At 37.1% G+C, this 17326-nt stretch overlaps 4 protein-coding genes and 2 pseudogenes across 6 annotated transcripts; 3 read left to right on the top strand and 3 right to left on the bottom strand.

The window, feature by feature from the left end:
* Window positions 1–792: 792 nt before the first annotated feature.
* On the top strand, window positions 793–2631 carry F45D11.16 (B30.2/SPRY domain-containing protein; the record flags this gene model as incomplete). The annotated part of the gene is made up of 8 exons (NM_061486.3): window positions 793–1015; window positions 1067–1120; window positions 1168–1382; window positions 1436–1504; window positions 1550–1675; window positions 1724–1852; window positions 1898–2145; window positions 2190–2631. The coding sequence occupies 8 exons, from the start codon at window positions 793–795 to the stop codon at window positions 2629–2631; spliced, it is 1506 nt and encodes a 501-aa protein (NP_493887.1).
* A 1397-nt stretch (window positions 2632–4028) lies between these two features.
* On the bottom strand, window positions 4029–5273 carry F45D11.3 (annotated as a pseudogene). Its single transcript has 4 exons — window positions 4885–5273; window positions 4708–4836; window positions 4417–4664; window positions 4029–4371 (listed from the first exon to the last, which is right to left on the bottom strand). Coding segments are annotated over exons 1-4 (1109 nt in total).
* Window positions 5274–6610: 1337 nt separating this feature from the next.
* Window positions 6611–8449, top strand: F45D11.15 (B30.2/SPRY domain-containing protein; the record flags this gene model as incomplete). Its single annotated transcript, NM_061484.1, has 8 exons — window positions 6611–6833; window positions 6885–6938; window positions 6986–7200; window positions 7254–7322; window positions 7368–7493; window positions 7542–7670; window positions 7716–7963; window positions 8008–8449. 8 exons carry the CDS (start codon window positions 6611–6613, stop codon window positions 8447–8449), a joined length of 1506 nt encoding a protein of 501 aa, NP_493885.1.
* A 1407-nt stretch (window positions 8450–9856) lies between these two features.
* On the bottom strand, window positions 9857–11101 carry F45D11.4 (annotated as a pseudogene). The gene is made up of 4 exons: window positions 10713–11101; window positions 10536–10664; window positions 10245–10492; window positions 9857–10199 (listed from the first exon to the last, which is right to left on the bottom strand). Coding segments are annotated over exons 1-4 (1109 nt in total).
* Window positions 11102–12417: 1316 nt separating this feature from the next.
* F45D11.14 (AAA domain-containing protein) lies at window positions 12418–14277 on the top strand (the record flags this gene model as incomplete). The annotated part of the gene is made up of 8 exons (NM_061482.3): window positions 12418–12661; window positions 12713–12766; window positions 12814–13028; window positions 13082–13150; window positions 13196–13321; window positions 13370–13498; window positions 13544–13791; window positions 13836–14277. The coding sequence occupies 8 exons, from the start codon at window positions 12418–12420 to the stop codon at window positions 14275–14277; spliced, it is 1527 nt and encodes a 508-aa protein (NP_493883.1).
* A 2006-nt stretch (window positions 14278–16283) lies between these two features.
* Window positions 16284–17191, bottom strand: F45D11.5 (BTB domain-containing protein). Its single transcript, NM_061481.6, has 2 exons — window positions 16718–17191; window positions 16284–16670 (listed from the first exon to the last, which is right to left on the bottom strand). Exons 1-2 carry the CDS (start codon window positions 16902–16904, stop codon window positions 16456–16458), a joined length of 402 nt encoding a protein of 133 aa, NP_493882.2. The 5' UTR covers window positions 16905–17191; the 3' UTR covers window positions 16284–16455.
* Window positions 17192–17326: the final 135 nt, after the last annotated feature.

Here is a 17326-nt window from a genome sequence, read left to right as displayed (position 1 = left end):
TAGGTGCTTACATGTGGAATGGGGCCCGTCTTTTAAAGGCATACCAAAGTAATTTTTTATAAGTTGTCTATTTTGATTTTTAGGAGCAACAAAAAAAGAAAAAAAAGCCACTACTGGTTTTGAGGTCATCTAACGCGTCGGATATTGATGTGGTCGGTTTAATACAACTGTAAAACAGTAGACAAACTACTTGACTATAATTAACATGTGTTTTAGATTATTCGATAACGCTCAAAGGTAAAAAAATATCACAATCATCAAATACTGTTTGTGAAAAGCTATATTAGAGGCTCACTTGAAATTTTACTCAAAACATGACTTTTACATAGTGCCCATCTTTGTTAATTTCTGACATTTTTTTTCAAATATATCGGAAGTTACTCCAAGCTATAGATCCTAACTAATATAATTAATTGCCACCCTGTAGTAATAGAGAGTTTTCGTTTTGAAAAGTCTTTCGATTTTCTTATCAGAAACTATAACCAAACCACAACAATATTTGATTTTACAATTTTCCAACGAAACACAATATCATTTCGCCAATAAACAAGAATTGTTGATCACGAACGGCACGTCTTTATGCCTCCTCTCTCTTTCTTCATAGAAATGTTATCAGTAGGTACATACTTTTATCGCCGTGTAGCGACTAAACTTCATCTGCCCGTAAGCACGTTCGGTGGCACGATAACTCTGATCTTTGTCCAAACGTTCGTATAAAAGGAGACTTCGGAGAAGACTTGGCATCATTCGTCGCTTTGATTTCACTCGAGAATGCCGTCAACTGTTGAGAAAATGGAGACTGAGGAGTACGGTAAGCCCGATCCAAACCGACTGACGACGAAGCTTTTCGCGGAGTACGATGCTCTGCACGAGAAGCAGCAAAACGGTATGGATGAGAAGAAAACGATGGAGCTGTTGGAGCCATCGGAAGTTTTTGAAATTTATTCTCCAGCCACCATGGAGATCATTTCGATTGCGAAGGAAGAAGGAGACATTCTCAGCGACCAATCATTGAGTGAGTATATTGCCTTTTTTCAAAAAATGGTTACCTTCACTTGACTTTCAGAATTTCTCAACGAGGCGCTGAGATATACCGTTGTTCCACGAGGATATTCTCCACGTAAGTTGTAGAACAAACACGTAATAACACGAATAATTTTATTGCAGAAGGAGTTGATGCTCGAACCACTGTGAAAAACGTCGCAACTATCACAAAGGATTTGGTTGACATTGGAAAGATTGTTTTTGAAAAGTTTCCCAAATATCTTCAGTTCTTTGGTCCATTCGGATCACTTCTGAAAGATATTCTCGACATGACGAAACCAGAAAAGAAGGATCCTGTGCTTGAAGAGTTGGGAAATCTCAAGAGTCAACTTGAATCGGTAATCTTTGTTTCATGGTATACAAATTTATACCAAAACGAATACGGTTTCAGCTCTCGCAAAAGATGGTCGTCCAATTTGACGAATTGAAAGCGTTTATGGTGGAGAAAGATTTCTATAATGTCAGTGAAAAAAACCTTTTATTAATATTATCAGAATCCTTCCAGAATTACGCACACAAGGCTTCTCTTCTTTTTGACTACATGATTGACTGTGTGGCGACTATTGACACGAAAACTAAGGAGAGATTTGAAGAATGCTACAACGAAATTAAACCAGAGAGATATGTCAGAGTAAGAGAAGATTTATAGCTTGAAGTTTCTGATACGATCCATTTCCAGGATATGTTGATCAAGCTGGAGTCGGATGTGACAAACCCTCTCAAAGTTAGTATGGCGGGAGACGAGCTGACTTCAAAAGCAACATTCCAAAAGTGGAAAGACGTGCTCAATAGCACACTTTCACAATTCGTAAGTTCAATAAAACATCTTCACACACTCACTGTTGACTTTAAGTTACTCTTGGAATGCTTCGCAATGGGATTTCTTCATCCAAAAGACGAAAGTGACAGTAAGAAAATAATTGAGAAGATAACTTACTACACTACTCTGGTCGAACAATGGGAGAAACATTATTTGAACGATAGACCATACTGGCCGAAACTCAAAAAGTACGTGGAGAGAATTCAAGGAGAAGGATCGTTTGATAAGGACGAAGACATGGCCACCGAGCTCAAAAAAGGATTAGATTCTATTCTCACAGAGTACGTCATCTTTCGCTTTTCAGAAAATCAGGATAATATTTCAGGGACAACTTCTATCTGTATGTTTTCGAGAAAAACGTTCACTACGAGATTCACGTCGTGAAACCCGAAATGGTGTTTGTCTCGACAAATCGCGGAAAGTTCAGCGTGATCATTTCTCGTGCATTTGAGCACAGTGAGTACACATGTGGACAATATTGGAAGAAACTGGATAATATTATGTATCGGAGAATTGAAAGAAGCATTTGGTATGCTTTGGAGACTCATATGAAGGAGTTCGTTCAATGGGCAGTGGCATCATATGCGAAGAACGACTTCAAGGGTTGCTCATACTTCTTGGCATTTTCTTCCAGAAATGTGGCTGTCAGATGGACAAGAAAACATGGGGCTGAAAAAGGTCCAGGATTCATCAATTGGGATGGACAACTGACTGTTTTCAATGTCACCACTGGCACGTGGAATATGCTCTACATGGTTGGAGAGTAATTTTCCCTGTAGTCGTTTTCATTTGAACTGATTTTAGAGCATCAGAAGAACTTTTTTTGAAATATTATTTTCTGTTCCTGTTGTAAATGTATGATTTGTAAAATTAAGTAATAAACTGTTTCATTGTAATAATTGTTTTTTTTTTTACAAAAACGAGAGATAAGATGGTTTTGTTACTTAGACAACCCGTTTGGTGGTCTAATTAGAAAAATAGGTGATCTAACGTGTTCGAATTAGAATTGCTTTTTTCTAATTTATTACCATTTTTTCTAATTAGACCCTTAACGTGGTTGCCTGAGTAATAGCATGAGTAATGTGAATTCCAATTGTTTTTTGTTTGCCCAATCCGATTTGTTAGTTTTTATAAAATTGTTGGTTATTTCTTTGAGCAGTTTAATTTAATTTCATGGAATTTAGTTAGAATATACGCAGTAAAACTTGGCGACAATTACACAGAGTTTTAATGATCGAAAAAATGAAGCTTCCCAACGTAAAGTGTAAAGGTGGAACATTGGGGGTAATTGACGATAACAGTCGCGTAACTGTTGCGGAGTTTTGCAAACCATAAAACTCCTGAGATCAATTGTTTTTTTTTATTTCATTTTTTAAAAGTAAGTTTGGCAGTAATTCTTCCAGTCTCAGTACACTCCTACGCTTTGAAATTCACTTGGGCTGAGGAATTTCATGAGAGAGACCAATAAAATTGTTTTGGTCCATTTTTTACGAGTTTATTTTATTTTTTAGAAAAAAGAGATTCGTGATCAACAATTCTCGTTTATTCGTGAAATGATTTTTTGTTTCGGTGTTAAATTGTAAACTCAAACATTGTTGTGGTTTGGTTATAGTTTTTGATAAGAAAAGCGAGAGACATTTCAAAACGGAGAATGTAAATTAATATATTAAAAGTTGTATTGCCGAATTTTTGTATTGCTTTATCAGACTTAAAATTCTCTGAATACGCCGAATTTCCTGATGAAACTTCTTGGAAACTTCTCAAAAAACATGGCGGCTCAAAAAATGACCTAAAATTTGATAAAATTTGAAATTTGAGCACCTTGACAACACCTGGGCATAACAGTTTGGCTATAAACAATTGAAAGGTTCTTGGTCACGAGGAAACTCTCTCATCTCTCGTTTTCGTAAAAAAACAATTATCAGAATGGAACATTTTATTATTTAATTTTACAAATCATACATTTACAACACAAAATAATACTTTAAAAAAGTACTTCTGTAGTCCTTAACTGAGTTTAAGTTGAAACGACTACAGGGAAAATTACTCTCCAACCATGTAGAGCATATTCCACGTGGTATAATGTGGAAACAACAAATCTTCCTTGAAAACTTTGAATTTTCCATTCCATTCGACGAATCCTGGACCCTGTTCAGCCCCATTTTTAGTCGTATGTCTGCCAGCCACCTTTCCGGAAGAAAACCCCAAAAAGTACGAGCATCCCTTGAACTCGTTCTTCGCCTTCGAATGAGACCACTGCCGATCGAGGCCACTGCTTCATAACTACCAGCGAGCACCAGCGAGGTTTGTATATTTGAATCTCTCCACGGATGTCATTCTTCATTTTCTTCTGATATTCATCACATGTTTTCGTGTTGTGCTCAAATGCACGAGAAACGATGACGTCGAACTTTCCGATATTCTTCGAGATGAACACCATTTCGGGTTTTACAACGTGAATCTCGTAGTGAATGTCTCTGGCGAACACAAACATATAGAAGTTGTCACTGAAACATTATCATGATTTATTGAGTGGCGAAAAGATGACGTACTTTGTGAAAATGGTCTCGAATCCTTTTAAGAGCTCAGTGGCCATGTCTTCGTCCCTGTCAAACGATCCTTCTCCTTGAATTCTCTCAACGTACTTTTTGAGTTTCGGCCAGTATGGTATGTCGTTCAAATAAAGATTCTCCCATTGTTTGAATAGAGTATCGTAGTAAGTCAACTTTTCCATGATTTTCTTACTGTCACTATTGTCTTCTGGATGAAGAAGTCCCGTAGCGAAGCATTCCAACATCAACTTAAAGTCAGCAGAGTATGTGAAGATGCTCGAATAAACTTACGAATTGTGAAAGTGTGCTATTGAGCACGTCTTTCCACTTTTCGAATGTTGCTTTTGAAGGAAGCTCCTCTCCCTCCATAATCACTTTGAGAGGGTTCGTCACATCCGACTCCAGCTTGATCAACATATACTGGAAATGAATTGTATTAGAAACTTCACACTGTAAATATTATCTTACTCCGATATATCTCAATGGATTAACTTCCTTGTAGCATTCTTCAAATCGTTCCTTTGCCATGGTGGCTCCATGGTGGCTGGAGAATAAATTTCAAAAATTTCCGATTGCTCCAAGAGCTCCATCGTTCTCTTTTCATCTGTGCCGTTATGCTCCTTCTCGTGCAGAGCATCGTACTCCGCGAAAAGTTTCGTCGTCAGTCGGTTCGGATCTGGCTTCCGTTCTCCACATTCTCCACTTCCTCGACAGGTGGCGGCGTCATTTTCGAGTGAAATCAAAGCGACGAATGATGCCAACTCTTCTCCGAAGTCTCCATTTATACGAACGTTCGGACAAAGAACAGAGTTACGTGCCACCAAAAATTCATACGAGCAGATGAAGTTTAGTCGCATCACGGCGATAAGAGTAATTGCTTACTGATAATATATCAATGAAGAAAGAAGTAGAGAAATAAAGAAGAAAAAAGAGATTCATGATCAACAATTCTTGTTTATTGGCGAGATGATATTGTGTTTCGGTGTTAAATTGTAAACTCAAATATTGTTGTGGTTTGGTTATAGTTTTTGATAAGAAAATCGAGAGACTTTTCAAGACGGAGACTGTCTATTAATACATGGTGACAATTAATTTTAGCGACAAGGTAATGTCGGGAAATAACTTTCAGAAAAAATATAAATTCACAAAATTAAATCACAATTACAACAAATTAATTGTGAACAAGAATTCATAAATGAAATTTGCTCTGCAAAAAAGAAACTAACGTGTTCTAGGCATGAAGGAATTATTTCAATGTCGAATTTAATCAAAACGGGTTCTTTCAATATTTTTCTTTAATTTGACTACACGATAACAATGTTAATTGCACAACATTAAAAGTTATTATGCCAGAAATTCAAGTCACTCGAGACAATTAAACCAGCTTGAATTTGGAACCTAATAGGTGCTTACATGTGGAATGGGGCCCGTCTTTTAAAGGCATACCAAAGTAATTTTTTATAAGTTGTCTATTTTGATTTTTAGGAGCAACAAAAAAAGAAAAAAAAGCCACTACTGGTTTTGAGGTCATCTAACGCGTCGGATATTGATGTGGTCGGTTTAATACAACTGTAAAACAGTAGACAAACTACTTGACTATAATTAACATGTGTTTTAGATTATTCGATAACGCTCAAAGGTAAAAAAATATCACAATCATCAAATACTGTTTGTGAAAAGCTATATTAGAGGCTCACTTGAAATTTTACTCAAAACATGACTTTTACATAGTGCCCATCTTTGTTAATTTCTGACATTTTTTTTCAAATATATCGGAAGTTACTCCAAGCTATAGATCCTAACTAATATAATTAATTGCCACCCTGTAGTAATAGAGAGTTTTCGTTTTGAAAAGTCTTTCGATTTTCTTATCAGAAACTATAACCAAACCACAACAATATTTGATTTTACAATTTTCCAACGAAACACAATATCATTTCGCCAATAAACAAGAATTGTTGATCACGAACGGCACGTCTTTATGCCTCCTCTCTCTTTCTTCATAGAAATGTTATCAGTAGGTACATACTTTTATCGCCGTGTAGCGACTAAACTTCATCTGCCCGTAAGCACGTTCGGTGGCACGATAACTCTGATCTTTGTCCAAACGTTCGTATAAAAGGAGACTTCGGAGAAGACTTGGCATCATTCGTCGCTTTGATTTCACTCGAGAATGCCGTCAACTGTTGAGAAAATGGAGACTGAGGAGTACGGTAAGCCCGATCCAAACCGACTGACGACGAAGCTTTTCGCGGAGTACGATGCTCTGCACGAGAAGCAGCAAAACGGTATGGATGAGAAGAAAACGATGGAGCTGTTGGAGCCATCGGAAGTTTTTGAAATTTATTCTCCAGCCACCATGGAGATCATTTCGATTGCGAAGGAAGAAGGAGACATTCTCAGCGACCAATCATTGAGTGAGTATATTGCCTTTTTTCAAAAAATGGTTACCTTCACTTGACTTTCAGAATTTCTCAACGAGGCGCTGAGATATACCGTTGTTCCACGAGGATATTCTCCACGTAAGTTGTAGAACAAACACGTAATAACACGAATAATTTTATTGCAGAAGGAGTTGATGCTCGAACCACTGTGAAAAACGTCGCAACTATCACAAAGGATTTGGTTGACATTGGAAAGATTGTTTTTGAAAAGTTTCCCAAATATCTTCAGTTCTTTGGTCCATTCGGATCACTTCTGAAAGATATTCTCGACATGACGAAACCAGAAAAGAAGGATCCTGTGCTTGAAGAGTTGGGAAATCTCAAGAGTCAACTTGAATCGGTAATCTTTGTTTCATGGTATACAAATTTATACCAAAACGAATACGGTTTCAGCTCTCGCAAAAGATGGTCGTCCAATTTGACGAATTGAAAGCGTTTATGGTGGAGAAAGATTTCTATAATGTCAGTGAAAAAAACCTTTTATTAATATTATCAGAATCCTTCCAGAATTACGCACACAAGGCTTCTCTTCTTTTTGACTACATGATTGACTGTGTGGCGACTATTGACACGAAAACTAAGGAGAGATTTGAAGAATGCTACAACGAAATTAAACCAGAGAGATATGTCAGAGTAAGAGAAGATTTATAGCTTGAAGTTTCTGATACGATCCATTTCCAGGATATGTTGATCAAGCTGGAGTCGGATGTGACAAACCCTCTCAAAGTTAGTATGGCGGGAGACGAGCTGACTTCAAAAGCAACATTCCAAAAGTGGAAAGACGTGCTCAATAGCACACTTTCACAATTCGTAAGTTCAATAAAACATCTTCACACACTCACTGTTGACTTTAAGTTACTCTTGGAATGCTTCGCAATGGGATTTCTTCATCCAAAAGACGAAAGTGACAGTAAGAAAATAATTGAGAAGATAACTTACTACACTACTCTGGTCGAACAATGGGAGAAACATTATTTGAACGATAGACCATACTGGCCGAAACTCAAAAAGTACGTGGAGAGAATTCAAGGAGAAGGATCGTTTGATAAGGACGAAGACATGGCCACCGAGCTCAAAAAAGGATTAGATTCTATTCTCACAGAGTACGTCATCTTTCGCTTTTCAGAAAATCAGGATAATATTTCAGGGACAACTTCTATCTGTATGTTTTCGAGAAAAACGTTCACTACGAGATTCACGTCGTGAAACCCGAAATGGTGTTTGTCTCGACAAATCGCGGAAAGTTCAGCGTGATCATTTCTCGTGCATTTGAGCACAGTGAGTACACATGTGGACAATATTGGAAGAAACTGGATAATATTATGTATCGGAGAATTGAAAGAAGCATTTGGTATGCTTTGGAGACTCATATGAAGGAGTTCGTTCAATGGGCAGTGGCATCATATGCGAAGAACGACTTCAAGGGTTGCTCATACTTCTTGGCATTTTCTTCCAGAAATGTGGCTGTCAGATGGACAAGAAAACATGGGGCTGAAAAAGGTCCAGGATTCATCAATTGGGATGGACAACTGACTGTTTTCAATGTCACCACTGGCACGTGGAATATGCTCTACATGGTTGGAGAGTAATTTTCCCTGTAGTCGTTTTCATTTGAACTGATTTTAGAGCATCAGAAGAACTTTTTTTGAAATATTATTTTCTGTTCCTGTTGTAAATGTATGATTTGTAAAATTAAGTAATAAACTGTTTCATTGTAATAATTGTTTTTTTTTTTACAAAAACGAGAGATAAGATGGTTTTGTTACTTAGACAACCCGTTTGGTGGTCTAATTAGAAAAATAGGTGATCTAACGTGTTCGAATTAGAATTGCTTTTTTCTAATTTATTACCATTTTTTCTAATTAGACCCTTAACGTGGTTGCCTGAGTAATAGCATGAGTAATGTGAATTCCAGTTGTTTTTTGTTTGCCCAATCCGATTTGTTAGTTTTTATAAAATAAAATAAAATTGTTGGTTATTTCTTTGAGCAGTTTAATTTAATTTCATGGAATTTAGTTAGAATATACGCAGTAAAACTTGGCGACAATTACACAGAGTTTTAATGATCGAAAAAATGAAGCTTCCCAACGTAAAGTGTAAAGGTGGAACATTGGGGGTAATTGACGATAACAGTCGCGTAACTGTTGCGGAGTTTTGCAAACCATAAAACTCCTGAGATCAATTGTTTTTTTTTATTTCATTTTTTAAAAGTAAGTTTGGCAGTAATTCTTCCAGTCTCAGTACACTCCTACGCTTTGAAATTCACTTGGGCTGAGGAATTTCATGAGAGAGACCAATAAAATTGTTTTGGTCCATTTTTTACGAGTTTATTTTATTTTTTAGAAAAAAGAGATTCGTGATCAACAATTCTCGTTTATTCGTGAAATGATTTTTTGTTTCGGTGTTAAATTGTAAACTCAAACATTGTTGTGGTTTGGTTATAGTTTTTGATAAGAAAAGCGAGAGACATTTCAAAACGGAGAATGTAAATTAATATATTAAAAGTTGTATTGCCGAATTTTTGTATTGCTTTATCAGACTTAAAATTCTCTGAATACGCCGAATTTCCTGATGAAACTTCTTGGAAACTTCTCAAAAAACATGGTGGCTCAAAAAATGACCTAAAATTTGATAAAATTTGAAATTTGAGCACCTTGACAACACCTGGGCATAACAGTTTGGCTATAAACAATTGAAAGGCTCTTGGTCACGAGGAAACTCTCTCATCTCTCGTTTTCGTAAAAAAACAATTATCAGAATGGAACATTTTATTATTTAATTTTACAAATCATACATTTACAACACAAAATAATACTTTAAAAAAGTACTTCTGTAGTCCTTAACTGAGTTTAAGTTGAAACGACTACAGGGAAAATTACTCTCCAACCATGTAGAGCATATTCCACGTGGTATAATGTGGAAACAACAAATCTTCCTTGAAAACTTTGAATTTTCCATTCCATTCGACGAATCCTGGACCCTGTTCAGCCCCATTTTTAGTCGTATGTCTGCCAGCCACCTTTCCGGAAGAAAACCCCAAAAAGTACGAGCATCCCTTGAACTCGTTCTTCGCCTTCGAATGAGACCACTGCCGATCGAGGCCACTGCTTCATAACTACCAGCGAGCACCAGCGAGGTTTGTATATTTGAATCTCTCCACGGATGTCATTCTTCATTTTCTTCTGATATTCATCACATGTTTTCGTGTTGTGCTCAAATGCACGAGAAACGATGACGTCGAACTTTCCGATATTCTTCGAGATGAACACCATTTCGGGTTTTACAACGTGAATCTCGTAGTGAATGTCTCTGGCGAACACAAACATATAGAAGTTGTCACTGAAACATTATCATGATTTATTGAGTGGCGAAAAGATGACGTACTTTGTGAAAATGGTCTCGAATCCTTTTAAGAGCTCAGTGGCCATGTCTTCGTCCCTGTCAAACGATCCTTCTCCTTGAATTCTCTCAACGTACTTTTTGAGTTTCGGCCAGTATGGTATGTCGTTCAAATAAAGATTCTCCCATTGTTTGAATAGAGTATCGTAGTAAGTCAACTTTTCCATGATTTTCTTACTGTCACTATTGTCTTCTGGATGAAGAAGTCCCGTAGCGAAGCATTCCAACATCAACTTAAAGTCAGCAGAGTATGTGAAGATGCTCGAATAAACTTACGAATTGTGAAAGTGTGCTATTGAGCACGTCTTTCCACTTTTCGAATGTTGCTTTTGAAGGAAGCTCCTCTCCCTCCATAATCACTTTGAGAGGGTTCGTCACATCCGACTCCAGCTTGATCAACATATACTGGAAATGAATTGTATTAGAAACTTCACACTGTAAATATTATCTTACTCCGATATATCTCAATGGATTAACTTCCTTGTAGCATTCTTCAAATCGTTCCTTTGCCATGGTGGCTCCATGGTGGCTGGAGAATAAATTTCAAAAATTTCCGATTGCTCCAAGAGCTCCATCGTTCTCTTTTCATCTGTGCCGTTATGCTCCTTCTCGTGCAGAGCATCGTACTCCGCGAAAAGTTTCGTCGTCAGTCGGTTCGGATCTGGCTTCCGTTCTCCACATTCTCCACTTCCTCGACAGGTGGCGGCGTCATTTTCGAGTGAAATCAAAGCGACGAATGATGCCAACTCTTCTCCGAAGTCTCCATTTATACGAACGTTCGGACAAAGAACAGAGTTACGTGCCACCAAAAATTCATACGAGCAGATGAAGTTTAGTCGCATCACGGCGATAAGAGTAATTGCTTACTGATAATATATCAATGAAGAAAGAAGTAGAGAAATAAAGAAGAAAAAAGAGATTCATGATCAACAATTCTTGTTTATTGGCGAGATGATATTGTGTTTCGGTGTTAAATTGTAAACTCAAATATTGTTGTGGTTTGGTTATAGTTTTTGATAAGAAAATCGAGAGACTTTTCAAGACGGAGACTGTCTATTAATACATGGTGACAATTAATTTTAGCGACAAGGTAATGTCGGGAAATAACTTTCAGAAAAAATATAAATTCACAAAATTAAATCACAATTACAACAAATTAATTGTGAACAAGAATTCATAAATGAAATTTGCTCTGCAAAAAAGAAACTAACGTGTTCTAGGCATGAAGGAATTATTTCAATGTCGAATTTAATCAAAACGGGTTCTTTCAATATTTTTCTTTAATTTGACTACACGATAACAATGTTAATTGCACAACATTAAAAGTTATTATGCCAGAAATTCAAGTCACTCGAGACAATTAAACCAGCTTGAATTTGGAACCTAATAGGTGCTTACATGTGGAATGGGGCCCGTCTTTTAAAGGCATACCAAAGTAATTTTTTATAAGTTGTCTATTTTGATTTTTAGGAGCAACAAAAAAAGAAAAAAAAGCCACTACTGGTTTTGAGGTCATCTAACGCGTCGGATATTGATGTGGTCGGTTTAATACAACTGTAAAACAGTAGACAAACTACTTGACTATAATTAACATGTGTTTTAGATTATTCGATAACGCTCAAAGGTAAAAAAATATCACAATCATCAAATACTGTTTGTGAAAAGCTATATTAGAGGCTCACTTGAAATTTTACTCAAAACATGACTTTTACATAGTGCCCATCTTTGTTAATTTCTGACATTTTTTTTCAAATATATCGGAAGTTACTCCAAGCTATAGATCCTAACTAATATAATTAATTGCCACCCTGTAGTAATAGAGAGTTTTCGTTTTGAAAAGTCTTTCGATTTTCTTATCAGAAACTATAACCAAACCACAACAATATTTGATTTTACAATTTTCCAACGAAACACAATATCATTTCGCCAATAAACAAGAATTGTTGATCACGAACGGCACGTCTTTATGCCTCCTCTCTCTTTCTTCATAGAAATGTTATCAGTAGGTACATACTTTTATCGCCGTGTAGCGACTAAACTTCATCTGCCCGTAAGCACGTTCGGTGGCACGATAACTCTGATCTTTGTCCAAACGTTCGTATAAAAGGAGACTTCGGAGAAGACTTGGCATCATTCGTCGCTTTGATTTCACTCGAGAATGCCGTCAACTGTTGAGAAAATGGAGACTGAGGAGTACGGTAAGCCCGATCCAAACCGACTGACGACGAAGCTTTTCGCGGAGTACGATGCTCTGCACGAGAAGCAGCAAAACGGTATGGATGAGAAGAAAACGATGGAGCTGTTGGAGCCATCGGAAGTTTTTGAAATTTATTCTCCAGCCACCATGGAGATCATTTCGATTGCGAAGGAAGAAGGAGACATTCTCAGCGACCAATCATTGAGTGAGTATATTGCCTTTTTTCAAAAAATGGTTACCTTCACTTGACTTTCAGAATTTCTCAACGAGGCGCTGAGATATACCGTTGTTCCACGAGGATATTCTCCACGTAAGTTGTAGAACAAACACGTAATAACACGAATAATTTTATTGCAGAAGGAGTTGATGCTCGAACCACTGTGAAAAACGTCGCAACTATCACAAAGGATTTGGTTGACATTGGAAAGATTGTTTTTGAAAAGTTTCCCAAATATCTTCAGTTCTTTGGTCCATTCGGATCACTTCTGAAAGATATTCTCGACATGACGAAACCAGAAAAGAAGGATCCTGTGCTTGAAGAGTTGGGAAATCTCAAGAGTCAACTTGAATCGGTAATCTTTGTTTCATGGTATACAAATTTATACCAAAACGAATACGGTTTCAGCTCTCGCAAAAGATGGTCGTCCAATTTGACGAATTGAAAGCGTTTATGGTGGAGAAAGATTTCTATAATGTCAGTGAAAAAAACCTTTTATTAATATTATCAGAATCCTTCCAGAATTACGCACACAAGGCTTCTCTTCTTTTTGACTACATGATTGACTGTGTGGCGACTATTGACACGAAAACTAAGGAGAGATTTGAAGAATGCTACAACGAAATTAAACCAGAGAGATATGTCAGAGTAAGAGAAGATTTATAGCTTGAAGTTTCTGATACGATCCATTTCCAGGATATGTTGATCAAGCTGGAGTCGGATGTGACAAACCCTCTCAAAGTTAGTATGGCGGGAGACGAGCTGACTTCAAAAGCAACATTCCAAAAGTGGAAAGACGTGCTCAATAGCACACTTTCACAATTCGTAAGTTCAATAAAACATCTTCACACACTCACTGTTGACTTTAAGTTACTCTTGGAATGCTTCGCAATGGGATTTCTTCATCCAAAAGACGAAAGTGACAGTAAGAAAATAATTGAGAAGATAACTTACTACACTACTCTGGTCGAACAATGGGAGAAACATTATTTGAACGATAGACCATACTGGCCGAAACTCAAAAAGTACGTGGAGAGAATTCAAGGAGAAGGATCGTTTGATAAGGACGAAGACATGGCCACCGAGCTCAAAAAAGGATTAGATTCTATTCTCACAGAGTACGTCATCTTTCGCTTTTCAGAAAATCAGGATAATATTTCAGGGACAACTTCTATCTGTATGTTTTCGAGAAAAACGTTCACTACGAGATTCACGTCGTGAAACCCGAAATGGTGTTTGTCTCGACAAATCGCGGAAAGTTCAGCGTGATCATTTCTCGTGCATTTGAGCACAGTGAGTACACATGTGGACAATATTGGAAGAAACTGGATAATATTATGTATCGGAGAATTGAAAGAAGCATTTGGTATGCTTTGGAGACTCATATGAAGGAGTTCGTTCAATGGGCAGTGGCATCATATGCGAAGAACGACTTCAAGGGTTGCTCATACTTCTTGGCATTTTCTTCCAGAAATGTGGCTGTCAGATGGACAAGAAAACATGGGGCTGAAAAAGGTCCAGGATTCATCAATTGGGATGGACAACTGACTGTTTTCAATGTCACCACTGGCACGTGGAATATGCTCTACATGGTTGGAGAGTAATTTTCCCTGTAGTCGTTTTCATTTGAACTGATTTTAGAGCATCAGAAGAACTTTTTTTGAAATATTATTTTCTGTTCCTGTTGTAAATGTATGATTTGTAAAATTAAGTAATAAACTGTTTCATTGTAATAATTGTTTTTTTTTTTACAAAAACGAGAGATAAGATGGTTTTGTTACTTAGACAACCCGTTTGGTGGTCTAATTAGAAAAATAGGTGATCTAACGTGTTCGAATTAGAATTGCTTTTTTCTAATTTATTACCATTTTTTCTAATTAGACCCTTAACGTGGTTGCCTGAGTAATAGCATGAGTAATGTGAATTCCAGTTGTTTTTTGTTTGCCCAATCCGATTTGTTAGTTTTTATAAAATAAAATAAAATTGTTGGTTATTTCTTTGAGCAGTTTAATTTAATTTCATGGAATTTAGTTAGAATATACGCAGTAAAACTTGGCGACAATTACACAGAGTTTTAATGATCGAAAAAATGAAGCTTCCCAACGTAAAGTGTAAAGGTGGAACATTGGGGGTAATTGACGATAACAGTCGCGTAACTGTTGCGGAGTTTTGCAAACCATAAAACTCCTGAGATCAATTGTTTTTTTTTATTTCATTTTTTAAAAGTAAGTTTGGCAGTAATTCTTCCAGTCTCAGTACACTCCTACGCTTTGAAATTCACTTGGGCTGAGGAATTTCATGAGAGAGACCAATAAAATTGTTTTGGTCCATTTTTTACGAGTTTATTTTATTTTTTAGAAAAAAGAGATTCGTGATCAACAATTCTCGTTTATTCGTGAAATGATTTTTTGTTTCGGTGTTAAATTGTAAACTCAAACATTGTTGTGGTTTGGTTATAGTTTTTGATAAGAAAAGCGAGAGACATTTCAAAACGGAGAATGTAAATTAATATATTAAAAGTTGTATTGCCGAATTTTTGTATTGCTTTATCAGACTTAAAATTCTCTGAATACGCCGAATTTCCTGATGAAACTTCTTGGAAACTTCTCAAAAAACATGGTGGCTCAAAAAATGACCTAAAATTTGATAAAATTTGAAATTTGAGCACCTTGACAACACCTGGGCATAACAGTTTGGCTATAAACAATTGAAAGGCTCTTGGTCACGAGGAAACTCTCTCATCTCTCGTTTTCGTAAAAAAACAATTATCAGAATGGAACATTTTATTATTTAATTTTACAAATCATACATTTACAACACAAAATAATACTTTAAAAAAGTACTTCTGTAGTCCTTAACTGAGTTTAAGTTGAAACGACTACAGGGAAAATTACTCTCCAACCATGTAGAGCATATTCCACGTGGTATAATGTGGAAACAACAAATCTTCCTTGAAAACTTTGAATTTTCCATTCCATTCGACGAATCCTGGACCCTGTTCAGCCCCATTTTTAGTCGTATGTCTGCCAGCCACCTTTCCGGAAGAAAACCCCAAAAAGTACGAGCATCCCTTGAACTCGTTCTTCGCCTTCGAATGAGACCACTGCCGATCGAGGCCACTGCTTCATAACTACCAGCGAGCACCAGCGAGGTTTGTATATTTGAATCTCTCCACGGATGTCATTCTTCATTTTCTTCTGATATTCATCACATGTTTTCGTGTTGTGCTCAAATGCACGAGAAACGGTCGATGCATTACGTTCGTTATATCTAACTATGATTGTCAAAATTGTCGAATAATTATTTTAATTTTTTTAAATATGCTTTGTAAAATTGAGATTCAAATAAATACTGAAAAGTTCATGAAACCGATTGAGGTAAACGATAGAGAATATATAATTCCAAATGTGCACTGATTTTTAAATTTTTCAAAACTCTCAAGTTTCAAAGGTAATATGATCTATAGGAAAGGCGGTACTACTAAGATGGTGGTGAAGTTCAAGAAAAAAGAGAAACAGACGCAAAATTAAGACCAATTTTGGTACATTTTCAGATTGCCGATCCCGTACGGCGAAATTGGAAAAATATATTTTTCAAAATAAAATCTTGGTAACTTGGTAACTTTTATTCATGAAAATCCCTTAATTAAAACGGACATTTTTCAAGCGAAGAGGTTTAGGCATCATGCAAACCATTACAATTAAGCCAACCATCCGACGAATGAGATTTCTGAGCCACTGCTTTCTCGAGAAGAACAGTTGCTAGCGAAGGATCCAATTGGGTCAGGTCAGCCGGTAGAACTGAGCGGATATCGTCCAAAGTTTGATTTTCGAAAGGCAGTATTCCTTCAGATTCTCCATTCTGTGTTGCATCGCAAAATGGAGCTTCTCATTGACGGTCAGCTGTGACTTCTCTATCAGAAACTTTTCACACTTTCGGACAACTGGCTCCACATCGTACATGTCTGCCAGGTGATGAATCCCAATAACGGTGTTCTCTGAAATATAATTATATTTTCTACGTAGAATTAAAGAAACTGGATACCATCAATAGCTGGTTCTAGATATAGAACTTCCAAGAAATTCTGAAAATCCGCAGCGTTAACGCCTGGTAGCGTCACCTCCGGGCTCTGGGAAGTTTCCGAGCAGAAGATTCTTGAAGTAGGACGAATGGGAGGCCAGGAACTTTCTAATAACATGGAACTTCCGATCTTCAACAATAAGCACCACATCAGTCAGGTCCTCCACCGGCTCGTCGAAGCACTTAAGATCTTTTTTTGGCAAGCCTGACGATGAATTAATGCGCACGCGGATCTCAATTTCCGCCCGATTACTTCCATTGAGAGAGATCATGCCATAGGTGATTGGACGACGGACTTCGATGTCGCTTGAACTCCATTCGCCAACTTCAAATTGATTGCGTACTTGACCTTAACACCCCATGAGAGCCCGAAGGGTCCTCGTGGAGGCTCGAGATTCACTCGGAGGTCACCATTATGGCGCCAATACTTTATTACCCTGGAATAAAATCTAAGATGGAAAGCTGAAATTTAAAAAAAAAAGAGCACAAATTTTTGTGGTGACATTTTCGCGGAGAGAATGAGAGTGAGAGATGCTCTCTTGTGTCCAACACAGGACCGCTCTTATTATCGAC

Source organism: Caenorhabditis elegans, chromosome II (genome assembly GCF_000002985.6).
Source record: "Caenorhabditis elegans chromosome II".
Lineage (NCBI taxonomy): Eukaryota > Metazoa > Nematoda > Chromadorea > Rhabditida > Rhabditidae > Caenorhabditis > Caenorhabditis elegans.
Note: the sequence above shows the minus strand (reverse complement) of the source record. Positions and strands in the feature narration are given on the sequence as shown.